General features: G+C 37.9%; 1 protein-coding gene across 1 annotated transcript in view; it reads left to right on the top strand.

The window, feature by feature from the left end:
- The first annotated feature begins 5,274 nt into the window (after positions 1–5,274).
- Positions 5,275–22,301, top strand: part of ZWI (kinesin-like calmodulin-binding protein (ZWICHEL)) — a 28,965-nt gene continuing 11,938 nt past the window's right edge. Inside the window, exons 1-17 of the mRNA XM_077360274.1 lie at positions 5,275–5,445; positions 6,524–6,785; positions 7,329–7,401; positions 12,156–12,287; positions 12,500–12,738; positions 12,842–13,169; positions 16,977–17,076; positions 17,206–17,387; positions 17,716–17,831; positions 17,949–18,051; positions 19,111–19,263; positions 19,359–19,505; positions 19,607–19,807; positions 21,143–21,307; positions 21,448–21,621; positions 21,759–21,899; positions 22,085–22,279. Coding sequence (XP_077216389.1) covers positions 6,631–6,785; positions 7,329–7,401; positions 12,156–12,287; positions 12,500–12,738; positions 12,842–13,169; positions 16,977–17,076; positions 17,206–17,387; positions 17,716–17,831; positions 17,949–18,051; positions 19,111–19,263; positions 19,359–19,505; positions 19,607–19,807; positions 21,143–21,307; positions 21,448–21,621; positions 21,759–21,899; positions 22,085–22,279 — 2,604 coding nt within the window. The 5' untranslated portion in view covers positions 5,275–5,445; positions 6,524–6,630. The remainder of the gene's footprint in view (positions 5,446–6,523; positions 6,786–7,328; positions 7,402–12,155; positions 12,288–12,499; positions 12,739–12,841; positions 13,170–16,976; positions 17,077–17,205; positions 17,388–17,715; positions 17,832–17,948; positions 18,052–19,110; positions 19,264–19,358; positions 19,506–19,606; positions 19,808–21,142; positions 21,308–21,447; positions 21,622–21,758; positions 21,900–22,084; positions 22,280–22,301) is intronic.

The raw sequence follows: 22,301 nt of genomic DNA, 5'->3' as shown, positions 1-22,301 counted from the left end.
CCCTAAAAATAGCTGCATTTCCACCGATTTTTGTTTGTCTTTTCCTGAAAATACTGTCTTTCTCCGGAAAAGACATACATAAGGAGGAAATGGTGAGAAAGGGGAGTGGAAATCATTTTATTTTAAAAATTGTTCCATGTAAGCCGATTTGATGTTACTTAGCAAGGAATCCAATTGGGCAACCCATTCACATCATTGGGACAAAATGTTCTAGATATTTTGACGTGGGTGGGTCACAACTTGTTTGAATTTTTTGTTTTCTGGTCACTAACCAGAGTTTTTCATGGTCAATGCGGGTGCCCGCAAAGACTTAGATCGCAAGTTAGCTAGCGTGCAAGTTTTCCAATTAAAGCTCAATGTCCTCTTGGGGGGGATATGTTCTATCTTCCATGACCTATATTTTTAGGTCTTTTTGTTTTTTCAGATCAAGGGGCATGATCAAGGTTAAAATACCACCTCACTGTAGCTAGGTAGGATATTGTCAACTACGTATGAGGCACCCACATCAAGCTGACTCATTAGATGATGTGGCATTCACCTTCTTCGAAAATCCCCAATGCACATGCTATATAATTAATAAAGACGCCCATTTTTGTAAATTTACTTTTATACAAAAATGATAAATATAAGAGGAAAAGGATTTGGTACGCTCGAGTGCCCAAATCACATGGGTCCTACAAATTTTGTGGTGATCCAAAGCATTCATTTGCAAGGCCCTATCATAGATAGGGTGTGTACCAAAAATCAGCTCTATTTAATGATCCTAACCCCTCCAAAAGTGGAGGGCAAAAATGGGCAGATTTGTGGTCTGTCCATTTTGCCCTCCACAAATGGATGAGTTAGGATAATCCTATGGAGCTGATTTTTGGTACACACCTCATCTATGTAAGGGCCTTTCAAATGAATTCTTTGGATCATACTAACAAAGTGGGCCCACATGTGATTGGGCACTTGAGCGTACCATAAGCTTGGTACGCTCGACCGTACAATCCTTTTCCTCTAAATATATTTTGAAAATCAATGCACATGAATGTGTGCAACATGTGTCTGGAGTTTGTCATGTGATTATCATCATCAATTGATACGATCAGATCACCATGGATCTCCAATCTATGGTTGATGGCCACAAGATCCAGACAACCTCAACATTGCAACACTCGTGTCCAACCACCAGCGCATGAGGCTTGAGCTCATCTCTCTACCACTAGGGGCATCAAGGGTCAAACTCAATCATGAGTTTTACAGAAAAAAATGAATAATTCGGAAACTAAATCAGATTACAAGTTACAATTTGAATGCAATCAGCATGCGGTCCCAATCCGTTGACGCCACTATCTTCTGCTTTGTATGGGTCTCCTTAGGAGTATCATCTTCTGCTTTGTATGGGTCTCCTTAGGAGTATCAGTAGGTTGGACTCAATCATGGGTTTGACTAAAATCTGAATAGCCCCAATCCGGATCCGATTACAAGATGAATTTTTTATGCAATTAGCACATGGATCCGGCCCACTAGCATCCCTGTCTCCTATACTTGATTTTCTCCTACCACACATAGATGCACTGAGTAGGGTTGTAAGGTGTGAAACAACCAGTTACTCCAAAAGCTTAAGCTATTGGAGATGGTTTTATTTAATCTTTTATACTTTAACACTTCCCCTCACGTGTGGCCCCTCTTTCTAGGGTTGTGCTCAGGCCAATGGGATTGTCTACCCTGATGCCATATGAAACTACCGGTTTACTCCAAAAGCTTAAGCTGTCGGAGAAGGTGTTATTTAATCTTTTATACTTTAACATAAGGGGTGTTCCTACCAAAAACTGACTTGCTTATATGACCCCAATTTCAGAATTTGATATCAAACACATGAAAAAAGTGAGATATCAATTTCAAAGAGTTGAAAGAAAAAGAAACGTAGCAGAATACATTTTGTATCTTTCTCGTGTCTGTCTTAAATGCCTAACTTTTGATTTTTTCCTATTGATTGTTGGGTGAAATGGTTCCAGCTACCGTCCGTGTTGTCCAAAAGACAAAACTACCCTCTCTACCCCTAACAGAAAAGTATGACTAAGAACAAAGCCAAGGTAATTATAGTCATATGTTAGGGTATTCTAGTGAGTTAAACTTAAAACATCTTAGAAAGATACGTGTGGGTGAAGCCGGCTTAGCCGGCCATACATGGAGAATATTTCATTGACAGAATACCAGAAAAACCTCTATGCTTCTACCTAATTTCAATATTGCCATTTCCAAATTGACCCATAAAAGATAGCAGAAGGCAAGGATGGATTATAAATAGGAAAATGCTAAGAAGTGCTAGCCTCCTTAGTGATGGACAATTACCGGGCCCGCTCGCGCCTCCTTTATGTGATCAGATCCATTAATTCAGACGACAACCCTCAGTAATAGATCGAATAATCCTAGGCCCCGGATCCAACAGCCCTCCTTAGGGTTTGCCATAAAAGAAAAACCTAATTTGTTATTAGGCATGGGATGATCATTCGAGGTGGAGACAAGACAACATGGGGTCACGGGGTCACTTCGTTATGTTCTAAAATATGAAGGGAAATATTATCAGCACTACTGTATTTTGATGACGGCACTCCTCACTTTATTAAAAGTACAATATGACCCGCACCATAAGATGATCCAAACCATCCATTAGATGGGCCACAGCCTAAATAGTTTGTGCCCGAAATTTTTTTTCCATTGGTTGATCCTAACCCTCGGGTTAGGATCAACCCTCTAACATTCATATCGGAGGGTTAGGATCATCCCTCTAACATTCATATCGGAGGGTTAGGATCAACCTAAGAAAATGACTTTTGAGGCACAACCTATTTAGGCTGTGGCCCATCTAATGGACTGTTTGGATCATCCTATGGTGCGGGCCACACTGTACTTTTAATAAAGTGAGGAGTGCCCTCATCAAAATACAGTAGTGCTGATAACATTTCCCAACATCAATTGTCTTGATTGCTCATACATGTCTCCATGTGGGACCTAGAAATGGCATGTTACCATTCATCTCAAGAGCCAAACAGTAGGCAAATCTATCCTGAGTTAACTGACCTGATCAATCTCGTAAAGTGTCATGAGTGGAGGGCTCTCACTCGACTTGGAGGATGTCTAGAACGGGTCAAATGATGCCCAATTAAAGGTAAACCTTAGAGGCGTCAACTTCTCGATAAATCTAGCACTTGAAACCAACACCAACGACAATATAATGCCAAAAGCCAACTTGATTGCATCGACTCCAACAAAGGTGACCCTCCTTGTGTGAGGAAATTAGGGAGAGGTAATTGTGGCCCCTTGTTAATAGTAAAAGCCCTCTTGAAGTGGTTTAATGACTACTTAAATCGTGATTGGCAACCGTTATAATAATGGATTCTACCGATTTTTTAGGTGCGGAGAATTAAAAGCACTGAGAATCCCGGAAAATTTTGTATGGCATCCCTAGCATCCCTGACTTGCATAGCCCGTTTCTAATTTTTCTGTGTTTTGTGCTACTGAATGATGAGATTCTGCGGAGCAACTCTGAGTCACTTCTGCAGATTCTCATTAATCCATTTCTGCCCAATTATAGGCGAGAATGAAAAACCTCGCCGAACATGTCCTTAATCATTTTATCCTTATTTATCGAGATAGATTGTTGAGACCATAAGGTCTTCGAGAACGAAAAAAAACCACTAGCATATGCATTTGGTGATTGGATCCGTTGATTGATGGGCCATCACATGCTGACCTGCTGATAAGCCCATGTTCTATGCTGAAGAGAGATCCCATTCACAAGATTGAGGCATGCAGAATTGAACCTCTTGGGGCATGTTTGGCTGCCATGAATTTTCTTTCCAAGATAAATCGGTCTGTCCGAGTGGAGATGAGGGTGAAGTGACTAAAAATCAAGAAAGAAAAATTAGGAAACTAGTGTCACCAAGTGATAAGAAGTAGCTAAAAACAGGAAACAAAACACTCTACTCATAATATGATTGACTTTTTCCTGATTTTTAGTCATTTCTCATGCTCATTTCAATCTTTACCCCCCCCCCCCCCTCTCTCTCTCTCTCTCTCCACCCTACCCTGTCTCTCACTACTTGGAGACACCAGTTTATCATGAAAAAAAATCATGGCTGCTAGACATGGCCTTAAAGACATCTTAAGGCCATATTTGGTACCCATGAAATTTTTTTCAATGACATATTAGTTTATCAAGTGGTGGGAGAGGGGCAAGGAGGTAGGGACGAGAGAATTGAGAGAGCATGAGAAGTGGCTGAAAATAGAGAAATAAAAGCTCTACTCAAATTAGACTTTTTATTTTCCTTACCTGGGCACTACATCTTCGATCATGCCCTTTCAATTCTTCCCCTTCCCTGTGAAACAACCAAGTACTCCAAAAGCTTAAGTTGTTAGGGTTGGCCAACACGTGGCCACTCCTTTGGACTGGCCATAGCATGTGGATTTTTAAAATCAAGGAGATGTTTTGAAGTAGGACCTTTGCTCTGATACCATGTGAAACCACCAATTACTCAAAAAGAGGGGCCACACGTTTTTTTGTGTGGCCAACCCAAAAGGAGGGGCCACATCTGCCACGTGTAGGCCCACACTAAAAACAGGGGCCACACGTGAGGGGGAGTGTTAAAGTATAAAAGATTATATAAGGCCATTTCCAACAGCTTAAGTTTGGAGTAATTGGTTGTTTCACACTTCCACTGCTCCACCCCTCTCAACCCTTAGTAAGATGATATTCCATGGAAATAAAATTCATGGTTGCCAAGTGCCAACACATGGCCTAAAGGACTTTTTTATTGTGTTTGATCAAAAGTCCAGAATCATTGGATGGCAATAGGCCGATTTGTGAAGGCAAATCATATTCATTGATTTGATCACCATATACATGGCAATGGGTCCATGTTGTATACATGATATTAGTGCTACCATGTTGTAATAATTGCACAGACTCAACTTGTCTTTTCTTTTTTAATTCGCTTTGAGTTTTTTTGGGAATGGTAATAACCTTTGATAGTTTAAAAGGGAAAAGACAATGCGAGCTTGTGCAATTATTAAAACAGGGTAGTGCTCTACACTTAACCTCAAGCTGCAAAAAAATTGAAAGGGGAAAATTCTGAGTTTAATATGGTATTAGTTAAGAAAACGTAATAAAAAAAAAGGGAAATAAGAGGTCATTTTCGATATTTACACAATGTACAGGGGCATTTTATCAAGTAATTTTTATTTCTATTTTGTCTCGTTTTCTTGCTGGAGACGAAGTTTATATGATTGTTTAACCCTCGTGACTCCCCTCTTTCACCCTCGTTCTTTCCTTTTTCCTGTTGAGCAGATCACACAGTTCTGAAGAAAATACGCACAGACATCAAACAAAAAAGGGTTATTTTTTTTTTTTTTTTTTGAAGAACTCGAGGCTTCTCTCGCCAAATCATAGATCTCTTTTAGGTAATAATCTGTTCCCATTTTTTCATTTACATTTCACATTTATCATGTTCTCTCTCTTCTCCTTGGATTCCTCACGGTTTTCATCTCTCCTAAATCGATTTCTCTCTTTTTTTTTTACACTTTCATTCGCATTTTCATATCTCTCAATGCACTTCATTTTTTTTCTTTTTTTTTTCTTCTTCTAGATTTTAAGTTCCTCTAGATCTCATGTTCTTCTGAATGCATCCTTGATTTTAAGTTCGTTTTCTTCTGTCTTCTGAATGTATTTTATTGTTTTTTTTGCTTTTGTCTCCGCTTCCAGTTTCAGATTTCATATCTATCACCGTTTTGTTTAAATTTTTGAAAATTTCATTTTTAGGGTTTGGTTAATGCTAGGATCTAATTGTTCGGAGAAGGTTTTTTTTCCCCTTTTAAGGCTTTTAATTGAGAAATTGACATTAGTTCTTATTAATAGTATGTTTTTTTGGATACAGGTAACAATTTTTTTTATTTTTTAAGAACACAATAAGAAATGGATTTGGATTTGGTAAGACGGTCAGCCAAATCATTGGAACTTCAATGTACAAGGGAAATAGAAATAGAACATTATACACAAATAGTCATTCAAAAAAAGAAAAATAAAAACCCATATACACAAATATCTTCTATCCCCTCCAATAGATTGGTCAGTCTTCAATGACCAATGCGAATCCCTTTAGGCCACAATACTGTATTTGAAGACTCATTTTCCACTTCAAACTTCTTATTAGTAGTAATGCTTTTGCGGTTTTGATTGAAAGAGTAAACACAAGTCTCTCTCTCTCACACACACACACACAAATTTGGAATTGGGGAATTGAAATGAATTTTGACTGGAGTAGCACACGGGTAGCTTTTATTTTTACTTTATTATATAATGAATATTGCTTGGTTTTTGAATTGAAGGTTTTTTTTTTTGAAATGGGTTTTTGAATTGAAGGTTTTTTTTATTCTGATGGACTGGTAGAATTTTGATTGAAGGAGTATGCATATATTGATCGGTAAAGGCAGTATGGTATCAACATTTTGTTTTAATTTATTTGTTCATACCTATTTTCAGAAAACAGGTAGAAGTGGGTGACGGTGATGGAGATGAAAACAGCTAACAGAGCATATAGATAAGACGAGGGAGTGTGGTTTTTAGTACCTCGAGCCGAGTTGAACAAAATGACAGTTGATACGCCACCTGTTACAGCCCATAGTGTCCGGATGTCTCGATCTTCCCTGAACTCAAGCAATGGTAGTGACACCCCATTTCATAATTCGGCTGCTATCTCCAATGGAGATGAATATGACAGTGACGGTTCCAACTTTGCTCCACCGTAAGTTTCCTTTACTCCAGTAAGGTATACTTATCTGGTTTTCGTAAAGAGCTCTTGCTTTGGTCGATATTGAAATATTTATGTGTGCATAAAAAGTGTGTTCTGATATCAGTCTCCCTCAGCATTGCTATAGGTTTTTCTTAATTAAATTTTCTATAGTGGTTATGAAGAGGATGCATGATAGAAAAGGCATAAGAAAATTCAAGTGTAGACATATTAAAAAGAATTTCACTGCCCTTTTGCAGTGTGTTGTTCTTTCTCTTATTTAGGATTTAGGATAGATGTTGGGTAAAGTGGTGACTAGCTTGCATTGTTATGGAGTGCTTTCTGCTAATACAAATCCTTGTTTCCAATTTCCTGTTGAACACTCCTGTTTACTGTATTTTAGAATTGGCGCAAAGTCCCTTACTTGAATATTCTTTGCCCGTTACTGCATCCTTAAAGAATTTGGTTAGCTTTGCCTTTCTGAACTCATGAGAGATTGCAATGCATTTATTGTGTGCCTGTAAATGGCTATTAACATTCTTTTGTTGTCTTTCGCAGCACCCCAACAACACTTTCAGCCTCAATACCACCAGAGCTGGCAGGTGCTATACCTTTGCTTGATAGATTCCAGGTATGTTTTTTTTTTGGGAATGGTTGTGGTATTTGTATATAAGCGATGTTAGTCTTGACGATTTTCTTCTGTCGCTTCATTTGATTGTATTGTCATTCACTTTGTTTGTTGTTGGCATGTTGCTTATGCCTTTCACCTACAATTATTTTCTTCAAAGTTCTGGCATTCTTAATTGGTACTCATTATTTCCTCTTTATATAGTTTATGTAAATGTATGTCCACAAGAGATGGCTGCTTTGATAGAGAAAGTTTTTTTTTTTGTTAGGTTTCAATCGGAAAGAGATCCTTCTTTCAGCAACATCTGAGCAACGATCTGTTATTTATCCAACAGCACACACATGGGAGAATTTTGATTATTTGTTACCTTACATATGGTCACAAAGCTACATTATCAGTGACTAGTTTTAAGGCAATGGTTATGTGTCTTGGAAATATTGTGCTTGGAAAAAAAAGTAGTTGGGCAAACAATCTGGCCAGTTTTGGCAGAAAACTCTGATTCTTATATTTTTAATCCCATGAAGAAAATTAACTACTAAAAAGAATGGAGAATGTGGCAGCGCAAATCCTGGCTCCCTTATGACGTAAAATCATTGATGGTGTACAATCTAATGGATACTGAATAATCTTCCACAAAACACAACAATAGTAGGAATTACGCATTTATTAAGGTCTTAAGTGAAGCTTAAATGCGAAACTCTGGGCACAAGACTAGCTCATTATCTTCTTGGTTGTCCAAAAGCTGCTTTTAACTTTCATAGGGACTTGCTTAGAGAATAAACCAGTTATTTCCGTTCTTATTATTTTTGTCTGATAAAAAATCTTCAAGAAAGATTCCTAGGGGCATCTCACTTCCACCTAGTGATTTATGTCTATATATTCTAATGCTATTATGATATCCATTTCTTCAAGGAAGAATCCTCAAGTGAGCATGCATGATGAAGTTTAGGGTTGTGCTGAAACTCTAGAAAGAAATTCCAAGTGCAATTGCAGAGGGGCCTTATTTTTTCCTCCTTTTTCACCATGATAGCCAACTTAGGGGTCCAACCAAAATCCTGAGAAAGTTTTGTGGAGTTCATAATTGGAAGTCCTAAATTCTGACGGTAACCATAAAAATTGACCTCTCAAGTAAATTGAGCTATTTCCCTTATTCTAAAATACTGTTTTGGTGCCCCATGTAATGTTTAGTTTATGTTTCTATTCTTTTCCATAGCCATTACTGATTATCTTGTACCTTTGACAGCGACCAAACCATCAATATTGATAATGAAAAGGGCATGATTTCATTTGCGTATGGCCAATGAGATCTCAGCTTACCCCTCACAGTGTGGGGTTTGAATGCTCATGATTGTGATCAGGTTGGCGAGAGGTGGAGAATAGCTTAGCCTTGGGGAATGTGAAAAAGGACATTTATTATTTAGATAGACCCACTCTCTTTCAAAAAATGACTATCCAACCACTCATTTACTTTTCTATCAGTTTCCCATATTTAGGTAAAAATAATGGACATTTAAGTTTTATTTATTTATTTTGTGATTTTAGTGGGGTGAGGTAACTAGTTAACGGTCATTCATCTGGTAGAATGGCGCTGGGTGGGGTCTTGTGTTCATACAAATTAGGGTACATAACACAAAGACAAGTGATGTATTCGAGGCTATGTAACAAGCACCATTTTTAGAGTCTATGTTTTTTTTTTGGTTGTGAGCATGTTAGAGGAAACATATTATAGAGAGGGGCAACCATTTAGGATAGGAAGTGGAAGATATATGTCCGTAGAGTTTGGGACTTTGGGTGAATTGGGGATGTATCTTTGATGGGTTGGATAGGGTTTAGGGTGGGTGATAGGAAATCTGCCTTGTTTTGGTGTGACTCTTAGCGTGGGACATGTCATTGTGGTGGTGCTTTCCACCTTGTCTAGGCTTGCAACTTGTAAATGTAATTGATAGCTGTTAAATGAGGGAAGGCAATTTTTATTGGATATGCAGCTCACATGCAATGAGGTCTTGATAGGTTGTGTCTTTGGATGTTGTCTTGAATCTTGGTAGTTTCACATTGGCTCCTTTTGTGACAAGGTATTTCTATAGAATCTGTGTGTGAAGGATTTCCCTCTCAGTTATATATGGAATTTGGTGATGATCACAAATCAAGAAGCACTTTTTTTTTTTTGAAATGGGAAAGAAATTTCATTGATCAGGGGACGGACCGAGATGGGCCTCCCCAAAGTACAAATCTAGAAGCACTTATGTTTGCTTGCGTGTTAGCGGAATAGGATCCCTTTTGTTGATCTCCTTCAATGCCTTGATATCCTCCACTCTGTTTTCTATTTTCTAAGGAGCTTGATGGAAGAATCGGCTCTTCACTTTCTACTTGGTTACCACTTCCCTTTTGGAGCTTTCAAACCATTGCTATTGGCATCTTAGCTTTTGTACTCTTTCCTCTTGATCTTTGACCTATAACAATATTGGAAGAGTTGGGATGCCAATGCAGGGCTCAAATGTTTTCATACGGTTTCCTCCTCTAAGGGCATTTGTGATGCAAGTAGATTACAAGGAATCCACCAAAAGTAGAAATATCGCTAAAGAATTGAATAATCACACACCAAAAAAAAAAAAATCTGATGTACACACACACAAACAATGCTAGAGAAGATAAAACAACAGTGTATTTGATCAGAACATGAACAAAGAAGGTGTTGACCTCTTTAAAAGTACATCAAAACGACATATATATAGGCGCAAAAGGCCAAAACACCTTAAACCCTAGTTTAATCCTAACCATTAGTATAAGATCAATTTCAGCTCTTAGATCAACCTTAAATAAGATCTAGCTTTTCTTGTAGAGCTACCCCAAAATAAAATAGGAAGTGTCTTATGTGCTGCTTCCCTAAAAACAATTCATGTTTTCATTGCATACGCCATACCAAAATCTACTAAACTTGGCCAAAAAATAAATGAAAACCACGATAAATTATTATAAATGATCATTACCAAGTACCCATGTTTGCTTTTATCGACCATCTTGGTCTCCTCTGATTTAGTAAAATTACAATCTTTAAAAAAAGGTCATAACCAGGTAAGCCAACTTTTGTGACGGATGAAGAAGCTCGACGGGGCACACTATTGACGGTAGCGTGATGTTTTCGTACCCATTCAGCTTACTTTTGAACCTCGGTTGATCCTCTTCTCTCAAATCACCTTTGCGATATTAAGGGCTTGTTCACAAACTATGCTTGCCTTCCCCCTAGTTTGAAGAAACTCACTGTCGAGTTTGCATCTATGGGTGCCAATTAGGGGTGTAAACGAGCCGAGCCGAGCTTGGCCAGGCTCGGCTCGGCTCGTTAAGCTAAAAGGTTAGGCTCGGGCTCGAACCAGGCTCGGCTCGGTTCGGCTCGGTCAGGCTCGGCTAGGCTCGCGAGCCTTATCGAGCTTGGCTGGTTTGCTATTTTAAAAAGAAACAGATGTCTCGCAAAGGTCGCTAGCAAAAAGAAAAAACTGGTTCGGTTATTTTAAAAAGAAAAAGTTGTCTGGCAAAGGTCGCTAGCAAAAAGGAAAAAGAAAAAAAAGTAATCATTACGGGGGAAAAAGTAAAATACCTAAAAGTAAAGTTTTAAATGAAAAATTACGAATAAAAGTTGGCAAGTTATGACAATTACTAAAAAAATACGAACAAAAGTTTGAAAATTATGACAATTACAGAAAAAAGTCATGATTATGTACAGCTGTTTCCTACTGTTTCCTACTCTATTATATTTAAATTATATTTATTACTATTACAATTACGGAAAAAATTATATTATATTTTATACGAGCCTTAACGAGCCGAGCCGAGCCTGGCCTAAATCGGGCTCGGCTCGTTAAGCTTAACGAACCTGGCAAGCCGGCTCGGCTCGGCTCGTTAAGGATTCGAGCCGAGCTCGAGCGAGCTTGCGAGCCCGAGCCAAAATTGACACCCCTAGTGCCAATATCTTATGTTATGATAATCCAACTTTCGCAAGTTCTTTTGAAAATCGCCGACCTTGATTGATGGCTTGTTCTTCCATTTTTCATGATAATCAACCATCTTTGAAAAAAGTTTAAGGTAATGGAGTAATGAATCTCTCTAGGTTGCATCGGCCAAGTCAATATTCTAGACAAGAAATATCCTATTTAGGATTTTGACCAAAATATTTTGTTGAAAGTATTTGTGGAATTGTAGGACTAGTCTTGAAGAGACTAAGTTCTTCCATGGCGTTTTTTGGGGCCACATGGGACTACCTTATTCTTTAGAGGGTTATCTTTTGCAATATTTTGGATTTCTTTGAAGAGTCTTGTGGTTGCTTAGTTGTTCATATCCATGGGGACTTGGGAGGTAAGTGGTAGTAGTACAGTAGATTCATGGTTTATGGAAAAGCGTCCTTTGCTTCTCATTATATAAGTTTGTGGTTTTACCTTATACAGGATGGATTATTTTAGATTAGCCTTTGGGATTCGCTTGTCGATTTTGGATGAACTTACATATCATATTAATCAGGCTATGGTTGCCCGAAACAAATGCATAATATTTAAATATTGACAAATACATGATATTTTAATATTTAGTTTCTACCTTATGTGCTAAGCTGAATTCTCCGAGTCAGTGTTGTTTATGATTGGCTAAACTAAAGCCACACATTTGGAGAACTTTGTTAGAGGCTCCTATGTATTGCTAATCATTGTGGAAGTCCACACTTTTTTATATTTTCGTTCTATAATGTTGATATTTTTTAACATCTTCTCTAGGTGGAGGGATTTTTGAGGTCCATGCAGAAGCAGATCCAATCTGCTGGAAAACGTGGATTTTTTTCTAAGCGATCTGTGGGCCCGAATTTTCGAGAAAAGTTCACACTGGAGGATATGCTGTGTTTCCAAAAGGTACTTTCTCGTTTGATTATAATATATTTCTTAGTTTGAGAGGGAAAAATAAATAAATCTAATAATGGTTTTCTTAATTGCCATAGGGAATTTAGATGTTTGAACTAGGGAAGAAAAGAGAAAAGCTTGTTTGATGCTCTTAGTCCCTGCTTCATTTCTACTGTCGTTTTGAACCCCAAACTTATGTATAACCTATGCTGAACTTTTGGCAGGATCCTATTCCAACTTCTTTGCTCAAGATTAACAATGACTTAGTAAGTCGCTCAATAAAGTTATTCCAGATTATTTTGAAGTACATGGGAGTGGACTCATCAGATAAGGTAAATCCTCTGAACTTGGAGGGACGGATTGAGCTTATTGGAAAAATCTATAAGCAAACTCTGAAGCGTTCCGAACTTCGAGATGAAGTTTTTGCACAGATTTCAAAGCAAACACGAAATAACCCTGATAGGTATGCTATTACTCTTTGCAATAGGAAATTGGGTTATCATATCCTATGTTACCTGATACATCACTTTCTTGATGAGAGCTTCTATTGTTGTTTGTTTCTACAGGCAATGCTTAATAAGAGCATGGGAGTTAATGTATCTCTGTGCATCTTCCATGCCTCCTAGCAAGGACATTGGTGGATATTTATCCGAGTATGTTCATTATGTAGCTCATGGAATGAACACGGATCCAGAAGTCCAAGTTCTCGCATTGAATACATGGAATGCTTTGAAGCGCTCTGTGAAGGCCGGACCTAGGCATATAATTCCTGCACGCGAGGAGATTGAAGCTCTTTTGACTGGGAGAAAGCTTACAACCATAGTGTTTTTCTTGGACGAGACTTTTGAAGAAATTACATATGATATGGCAACAACTGTTGCTGATGCTGTCGAGGTATTCTTACATTATTTCTCTCTCGTTGCTTGATCTCTTGTTTCATGTCATTAGATCAATCTACTATTAGCCTCACGTTCATCTTATTGTTACTTTAACATGTAAATGTCAAATTTTATGGATATATTACATATTTCCATGGTTAATACAATACTAGTTGCCTCGTGTTGGTCATCAGCTTGGCATGTATCAGATTATAGAATGTGCTTACTTCTAAGAATCAATCTAGCATTTCCTGGATATTTACAAGGCTGTAGGTTGAATACACTGCTAACCGGAAAGTTACAAATGTTAAATTAAATGTGAAAACACTTGACATGGTCTGTGTTTGTCGTCGTGAAGAATAGCTGAGACAAGGAAGAGCTTTGGACTTCATTGTGTTGCACTTTTGTGAATCATTATATCCAGTTATATCAGCTGATCCTCGACTGGAAAGTCTAGCTTTGCGAGTGTTAACTATCACTCAACCTGTTCTATGATTGATTGAGCTGAAATGTATGTGTTAAAATGCTAGTGACGGGTCTTGATTTTACTTGTAAGGTTTATTGTTATTCTTGCCATTTAATAAATTTAGCCTTCTGCATTTCCGTGCATGACTCTTTCTGACTTTGCCAGTATGATATAATTGTGCTTTTGTACCTAGGGATGGGGAGTAGTTGTAATGCTCATGGGAAACTCCTGTACGGTGCTTGAACTCACTTCTGTCATTTGAAACTACTCTGGACACTCAAAGACCTAATAAAAAAAATAACAGGGGCCAGAATAAACCATTTACAGAAATGGAATGTAAGGAACCATTTACTAAAGACAAGATTGGATGGTGTGTTTCATGTCATGAAGTTCATTTTGCATTATGAGTCTTATGACTGAACACAAATTGTATGGGTCTAAGGAGCCTGGACTGCAGCTTTCTTTTACGTTCTACAGATTCTCTTTTGGGTTATATATTATTTAGATTATTGCACATTTAGATTGAAGCTTGTTCCATGGATAATGTTGAATCATTTGATTCAGGTGCTATATGTTGTCCTCTTCTTGACTATGTGAAAATCTTTTAGTGCAAAAGCAATGAATACAAAGGCTGGGTGCTCACAGTTTCCCCTTTTGCATCCTCCTGCCTCACACTGAGATTGAAGGTTGCTTTGTTGATAATGTTACTCTGGACCATTTGGAATGTTTTTTTTTTTTTTTTTGGTTCATTTCCTTTTTTTTTTTGAATGGTAGCAGAATATATTAAGAGAAGACTGAGGGGGTCCCCCTTACAAACGGAAAGAACAAAACAGACCCAAAGGAATACATTTAAGGCGGAAGAAAATCATAAAGTTCTAAATCCTGAAGCGATACGCCATCTTTTGCTAGCTTATCTGCTACTTCGTTGGCAGATCTTCGCACATGGTTAAAAGAAACCGAAAGCCCCTGTAATATATCCTGAATCTCGTCGAAGAATTTAAGAAAATGCCACGGAGGCCTCCGAGGGCCTCTAAGCCATCTTATAACATTCAGCGAGTCACCCTCCACAACACATCTGCCTGGTAGTCCCCTTACTAGGCTCAAAATGCCTTGATGCGCTGCCCTTACCTCGGCCTCATTCGAATCAGCTATGCCGATTGAACCAGAAAAAGCCTTGATTACCACACCATTACTATCTCGTAAAACTCCACCAATCCCCGCAGGGCCAGGGTTGCCCAGACTTGACCCATCAAAATTAAATTTAACTGACTCTGTTGGAGGAGGACTCCATTGCTGATTAGATACCTTCTGAACCCTTGCTATCACACACCACCCTCCACCCTTCCCACAGTTCGAAGGCCGAAACAAAACGGAATAACGGTAGTGCTCGAGCCCAGGAGATAGTAAGAGAGATGACCTTTATGAACAAAAAGTAAGGAGATTTAGCTTTCCCTTCAAAGACTCTGGAATTCCTTTATGTCCATATAACCCATAAAAACGCCATTAAAGAAAGCCACCACAACCGCTTGCCCTTTCTACCCCAAGGAATACATTCCCAGCCGGCAAACAGATCTTGCAAACAGGAGGGGAACACCCAGAAGATGCCGAATCGCGCTAGAATCCGCCCCTAGATCTCCCGGGCTACTCTACAGTGGATGAAAAGATGGTCTACCGACTCCCCTGATGCAATGCACATAGCACAGTGATCAATAATCAGCATATGCCTCTTTCGCAGGAAGTCCACTGTTTGAATACTATTTCTTAAAGCTGACCAACCAAAGAAACAAACTCTAGGGGGCGCCTTTGTTTTCCACACCTTTGCTAACCGATGATTTACCTCAAAAGGCACCAGACTATTATAGAGAGACTTTACCGAAAAACATCCTGAAGATGTTGCTACCCACAACCTTTTATCTTCCCCGGAGAGACTGACATAATTCTGTTCCAGAATCTGAAATAAGTTGGTTACCGAGGGCAATTCGCGGTCAAAGAAATTCCGGCGGAAAAGAGGCTGCCAGATGACCTTTCCTGCAACACAGACCAAGCAATCTTTCACTAAGACAGACTTATCAGCGGCAACTAGAAAAAGATCCGGGAATAGAGCTTGAAGCGGAATACTCGAACACCATCGCATGGACCAGAAAGAGATTCGCGCACCAGAGTACACCCGAAACCTGACTCCTTGATCAAAAAGCGGTGATAGGCTTAGAATATCCCTCCAAATTGTCACCCCAGATTTATTGAAATTATTCAGAGTGGTCCAAGCACCTGGAGAAGCACCATATTTGTCTGATATTACTCTTGCCCATAACCTTGCCGTCTCTTCACCAAACCGCCATAGCCATTGACCCATCAGGGCTTGATTAACCTGCTTAATCCTTCTAATGCCGAGATCTCCCCCTTGAAGTGGCAAGCACACCCGTTCCCAACTCACTAGGGCCATCGCCCGTTTTGACTCTGAACCCCCCCACAAAAAGCGACGCTGAATCTGTTCGATACGCTTAACCACAGACACCAGGCATTTGAATAATGAGAGCTGATAGATGGGTATATTGGCCAATGCAGCTTTGATCAGGGTTAATCTGCCCCCTTTAGATACTAAAGGCTTAGTTGAGTTGAGTTGAGTCGAGGTGTTGAGTTTTATCTCCTATAATTGTCTCCTATTTTGGACTATGGTGAAAAGTCATAAGTTGCTCAAGCAATAAAGGCAAATATGTGATGCTTAAGGTTTTCAGTTATCATTCCATCTATCACGTGATTTACATCATGATGAACTTGGCATTTAAGGTTTTCAGTTATCATTCCATCTATCACGTGATTTACATCATGATGAACTTGGCATTTAAGGTTTTCAGTTATCATTCCATCTATCACGTGATTTACATCATGATGAACTTGGCATTTGAGAGTCCCCAATCTATTACTTTCTGTGATGTGAACAATATGTTTGCTTGGGTCCTTTTGACTATATTTTGCTGTACATGAATTTTTGAATTTCTACTATTGGTTTCTTGACAATCATTTATTCCACACTAAGTTATTCATTTTGGCTTTTAATCAGTTTGCAGAATTTTCAATAAATTTTAGAAGAATGTTGTTCCCTACAATCAGATCTCTTGTGGATTTTTATGTGGATTGTTTTAACAATTTCGATTACAAATAATACCTTTCAAAAAAAATAAAAAATCCTTTCAATTGTTTTATAGCAAATTTGTCTGCTGATGTGATGTTTTATTGTTTCCCATGCTTGCTTATATTTTAAATGCAAGCCTGAATATCCTTAATTTTAATATTTCTTGTTTTTTTACTGAATTTCGTGGCTTCAATTGCTATTGATTGAAAGCATGTCTGCTTCAGGAACTTGCAGGGATCATCAAGCTTTCAGCATACCCTAGTTTTAGTCTATTTGAATGTCGAAAAGTTGTTACAGGTTCTAAAGCACCTGATCCGGGCAATGGTGATCATCTTATCATCTCTCGAGTGTGTTTATTTTCTACAAATCCTTTGTAGGAAGAGTGATTCGAATTATGTGATGTAATTGTCTTTACTAAAGTCGTTATCCTAATGATGTTTTTTCATGTTACAGAGGAATATATTGGGTTAGATGACAATAAATATATTGGAGATTTGCTGGCGGAATTCAAGGAAGCTAAAGAGCGTAGTAAAGGAGAGATTTTGCACTGCAAACTTTCGTTTAAAAAACGGCTGTTTCGGGAGTCAGATGAAGCTATAACGGACCCAATGTTTGTACAACTGTCCTATGTGCAGGTGTGCATTCTCAGCTTTAGTTACTGATAGTTACTGGATGCCATATCTTGTGATACCCATTGGTCTCTGTTCTAGTTCAAGCATCAGAAATATTAGATGTCAATGACACCTCAAAATCCAATATGTATCGGACCATAAATGTCATCTTATATATTTTGTCTCATATGAGACTTGTTTTCTGGGTGAGTTGTGTACGTGTCCATTGATGCATACACTTTTCAATACATATCGTCCATCTAGAAATCTGAGACATATGAGAATGATAATCTAAAACATGATCTCAATGAGCTTTATGTTCTGTTGATAATTGGTGCTATTATTTTGGCAGTTGCAACATGATTATATTTTCGGGAATTATCCTGTTGGGAGGGATGACGCTGCCCAGTTGTCTGCATTGCAGATTTTGGTTGAGATTGGATTTGTTAGCAATCCAGAATCATGCACGTCAGTAATTTTAACCATTGCCGACAGCATAGATTTATCTTTTAGCTCATTATGGTTTACTCTTGAATGCAAATAGGCTTGCAAATTGTACTTTCTAAGGCAAAGATTATTTTGCAGGGATTGGACATCACTTCTTGAAAGGTTCTTACCTAGACAAATTGCGATTACACGGGCAAAGCGTGATTGGGAACTAGATATTCTTTCTCGTTTCCATGTAATGGTAAGACTGGGATGATTAAATCTCATGATGATTTACACTCATGGAAAATTGAACCTTGCAATTCCTTAAAGGCATTAGTTTCTATTTGGATTTCAATTCCTTAAAGGCATTGTCCAACTTCTATTATTTCATCGTTTTATCCTATGATTCAGCTGACACTTTGAATTTATTTCCGACACACGTGTCCTGCCGTGTCCGACACGACATGCATGTCCACACGTGTCGACACTCCTTTGGACACTTTTAAAGGTGGACTTAATGTGGACGTGTGGACACGTTTTTGTACCAAGTCACATCAAGTGTGACATTCAATTTTATTATTGAATATTGTGTTTACCTCTGTTATTGTAAACTCTTCTTTCAATATAAACTCTTGTTCCCATAAAACTAAAACCGTAAACTAACTCTTATTTCAATACTATATTCCGTGTATCATATTGGTCTCCCTTTCTCGTATATTGGGGACAGAAGAGGACTAGTTTAAATTCGTTTATTTGTTTTAGATTATAGTTGATTAATTCTAAAATTTATTAGTTTATTAAATGAATATCATATTTATATTGTTGCAAATTATGATACTAATTAGTGATTTTATATGTATCTATTTTTTTGAATTGTAATTTTATATGTATGCATGCTTCACCATTTCTAGATTTTTAGATGTTGCCAAGTCAAACAACTCGTATCTGTGTCGAAACCCAACACACGAATCCGTGTCTGTCGAAACTCAACACACGAATCCGTATCTACAAATCATGATTATATATACTTTCTATTTTAGCCGTGTCCCTGTTTCTAAATTTTTGTAGTTTGCCGTGTCCGACACTTCGTGTCCGTGTCCACAAATCATAGGTTTTATCTTATTTTTATTCAATATCTCTTGTTAGAACTTGAGTGCATGGTTTGACAGTCCATTCCTAATTGATCTCAACTGTGCTGTCCAAAAGAAAATCAAGAATATAACATTTTTTAGTTAGGAAGAGACACTTCAACAAGACTATCTTGTGTTTTGTTTTTGTTTATATTCCCTTATTTAAGAAGCTTTTGTTGCCTTTACAGGAACACTTCTCAAAAGATGATGCAAGGCAGCAGTTCCTTCGGATCTTGAAAACTCTTCCCTATGGGAACTCTGTTTTCTTTAGTGTTCGGAAGATAGATGATCCCATAGGGCTTTTGCCTGGTCGGATCATTTTAGGCATTAATAAGCGTGGGGTATGTTGAAATTCCTTTGATTTTTGCGTACTCAAATTTTTTTTTTGTTCAAAATTGTGCTCCTAACATGAATTTGATTACTTAAATTTCCCCAGGTTCACTTTTTTCGTCCAGTTCCAAAGGAATACTTACATTCTGCAGAGCTAAGGGACATTATGCAATTTGGTAGTAGCAACACTGCTGTATTTTTTAAAATGAGAGTGGCAGGTGTCCTTCACATATTCCAGTTTGAAACTAAGCAGGTCCCAAACAGTTCTCTTTATTTGTATATTTCTCCTGGTTATAGTTCTTTTTGAGTTATGCATATGGTACAAGTTTTTTAAATGGTTTTTTTTTTTGGCAGGGGGAGGAAATTTGTGTGGCTCTTCAGACGCATATAAATGATGTAATGTTGCGCCGATACTCAAAGGCTCGCTCCGTGGCTAGTGGCTCTATCCAAGGAGATTTTCCCGAGGCTGCTAAGCCTCCCAGTGTGGACGTATATGAAAAACGTGTGAAGGAGTTGTCTAAAACCGTTGAAGAATCTCAGAGGAATGCGGATAGGGTAAGTAGTTGACATGCCAATACTACCAAAATATTTTGTAAGAAAGCTAATTCCCTAATCTTTTTTAATTAAGTAATTTCATGCTATCAGCCTTGTAAACACTTCTAAATCTAACATGTTACTAATGAAGCTCAAATATCAGTGTCAATCTCTAAATGTAATAAGTCCTTTTCAGCATATTATATGTATCAATTTGAAAGATTTAAAAATTGCTTTATCTGCCTTAAAGGTTATTTAAATGCCCAATTTTTTTTTTTTTTGAAGAGGACCTCCCACAACAAGGCAGTATGATAAAGGGATACTGAATTAAAAATTACCTCGCATGTAGCATATAATTATTGGTTCCATGTTTCTTTCCCATGCCCTTTGCTCGGTCATTTGCTAGTTGGTTGGCCCTACTGTTTATTTTTTGATAACTTGGAAGGGAGGCACAGCCTCAAAACTAGACATAATATGCTTCATCTCAGTTGTGATCTAATGTAAAAATAGAGAGAATAAAGGAAAAAAGAGAAAGGTAAGAGGAGAAGAGAGAGAACAAATCGTTGAGTTCGTACTTGGGGTTGAACAACCAGCCCCTTTTACTTTTGTAATAAACTTATTCTAATGCTAGAGATGCCTGTAAGGGTTGAACGACTTACCTTTCAAAAAAAAAAAAAAAAAACAATGCGTAGGTGACTTAAAAACAAGCTGATCAAAGATATAAACTCTAGTTGTTTCCAAGGAATCAGACTGGTTTTGGGGTTCCGCTATGACCGTCTCCTGTTCGATCTTCTGTAGTCAAGAGTACAACTGGGCAAGAAACACCCCATAAAAATCAAGATCTATCAGGAGGCATAGTCACTTTTGCATGATTTGTAGGTCTTTACCATATGGCTGTTGATGTCAGCCAGAGTCATAATAGACATGCAAAGATTTTCTTCACCACACATCCACCAATTGTTAGATTTTTAGGAGTACCATGTGGATGTAGTGATTGCTTAAAGGTATGTCCTAGGAAACCCTAAATCTAGGGTTTGTTCTTATACCAAGTGGAGGAATTGAGACGTAACTACGTAAGATAAAAGAGGAAAATAAGCCAAGATTGTGGTTGGTATACAATATTATATTTATAAGTTTAAGTAAATAAAAAGATTAGAATGCCCTTTAAGAAATTATACTTTACCCTGCATATCCATTTAAACAAAGATAAACAAATTTAGTAGTGTTCTCTTCAGCATGAGCGCCTTGTGCTTCTGTCAGCATTTGCATGTTTCCAAACCACCAGTTATTTCTTATTAACTTCTTTTGGACTTTGTGTTAGGGAGTTGAAGGATAAGGTTTGATTGTGTTTTGTAGTTATTGGAGGAATTGCATGCAAAACAAAAGCAAGAAAAAGAAATTCAGGAGGAATTGGATGAATTGAAAGATTCCTTGCAATCCGAGAAGGAAAACTTAAAACAAGTTATTTGTGACTGTGATAAACTCAGAACGTTATGTGATGAAAAAGATTCTGCTTTGAAGGTCCGTATGATCTCAATTCCAAACATAGGCTTTGCCTGAACATGTTCTGCCAACTTGATATTTTCTTCCCTATTGATTTGCCATTTTCAGTTTCTTTTTTTAATTATTATTATAATCATGTATTAAATATGATTTATCAGTCTGCACTGCTTGAAAAGAGTACCATGGAAGCTAAGTTAGTGAAGCTGGGAAATCAAAATAATTCCTCCTCAGAGAACAGTTCCAAGAAGGAGTCTTTACTTGGATCTAATAACCAGGACGGAGAATCTGGAATTGTATGGGGGAGATTACGGAACCATGCTTCTAATTCCCAGGTAAACTTGATGCCAACATACTGATATTGATACCATTTTTGAAGGTTCTTTTGTGTTCATTTGTGTAATTGTTTTTGGCTTTTTACTGCCCGCTTTGCAACTCTTATTTGACTGACTGATTTTGGTCTTTAAAACAGCCATCAAATAAACTCCTAGAGGAATTGAAGGCACGCACGGAGGAGCTGCATGCAGCTGAAGAAACTGCTAAGAGATTGGCAAACGAAAAATTATTGCTGGAACAGAAAGTTGTAAGACTTGAGAAGAAGAAAATAGAAGAGGTATTGGATGATTTCTATATGGTAGTTTATTTTAATTTGAATGTTATTACTGACTTGACTTAGCAAATATCTGGAGTTTTTGTTTATCTAAGCATTGTGCAATTATCTTAATTTGAGCTATTCTCAACTTGGTACATGTAGGGCGCTTTTGTGCTGATATCATTTTTGGTTGTTTAAAAATACAGATAGAAGTTCTTGAAAGAAATTTTGAGCAAGAGCGGAAGGCACTTAGGTTGTGTATTTCCGAACTGGAAAAGAAGCTGGAAGGGACTACAGAAGAGTTGTCCATTGCTGAATCTGCTCTTACAATGAGGAATGCAGAGTTGGATACACTACAAACTAATTTAGGGGAATTAGAGGAACTACGAGAAATGAAAGAGGTAGCATTCATATTTCTATTAT

This window comes from Tasmannia lanceolata, unplaced genomic scaffold (assembly GCF_043159265.1).
Source record: "Tasmannia lanceolata isolate RefF3 unplaced genomic scaffold, GAP_Taslan_0.1 ptg000003l, whole genome shotgun sequence".
Classification (NCBI taxonomy): Eukaryota; Viridiplantae; Streptophyta; class Magnoliopsida; order Canellales; family Winteraceae; genus Tasmannia; species Tasmannia lanceolata.
Note: the sequence above shows the minus strand (reverse complement) of the source record. Positions and strands in the feature narration are given on the sequence as shown.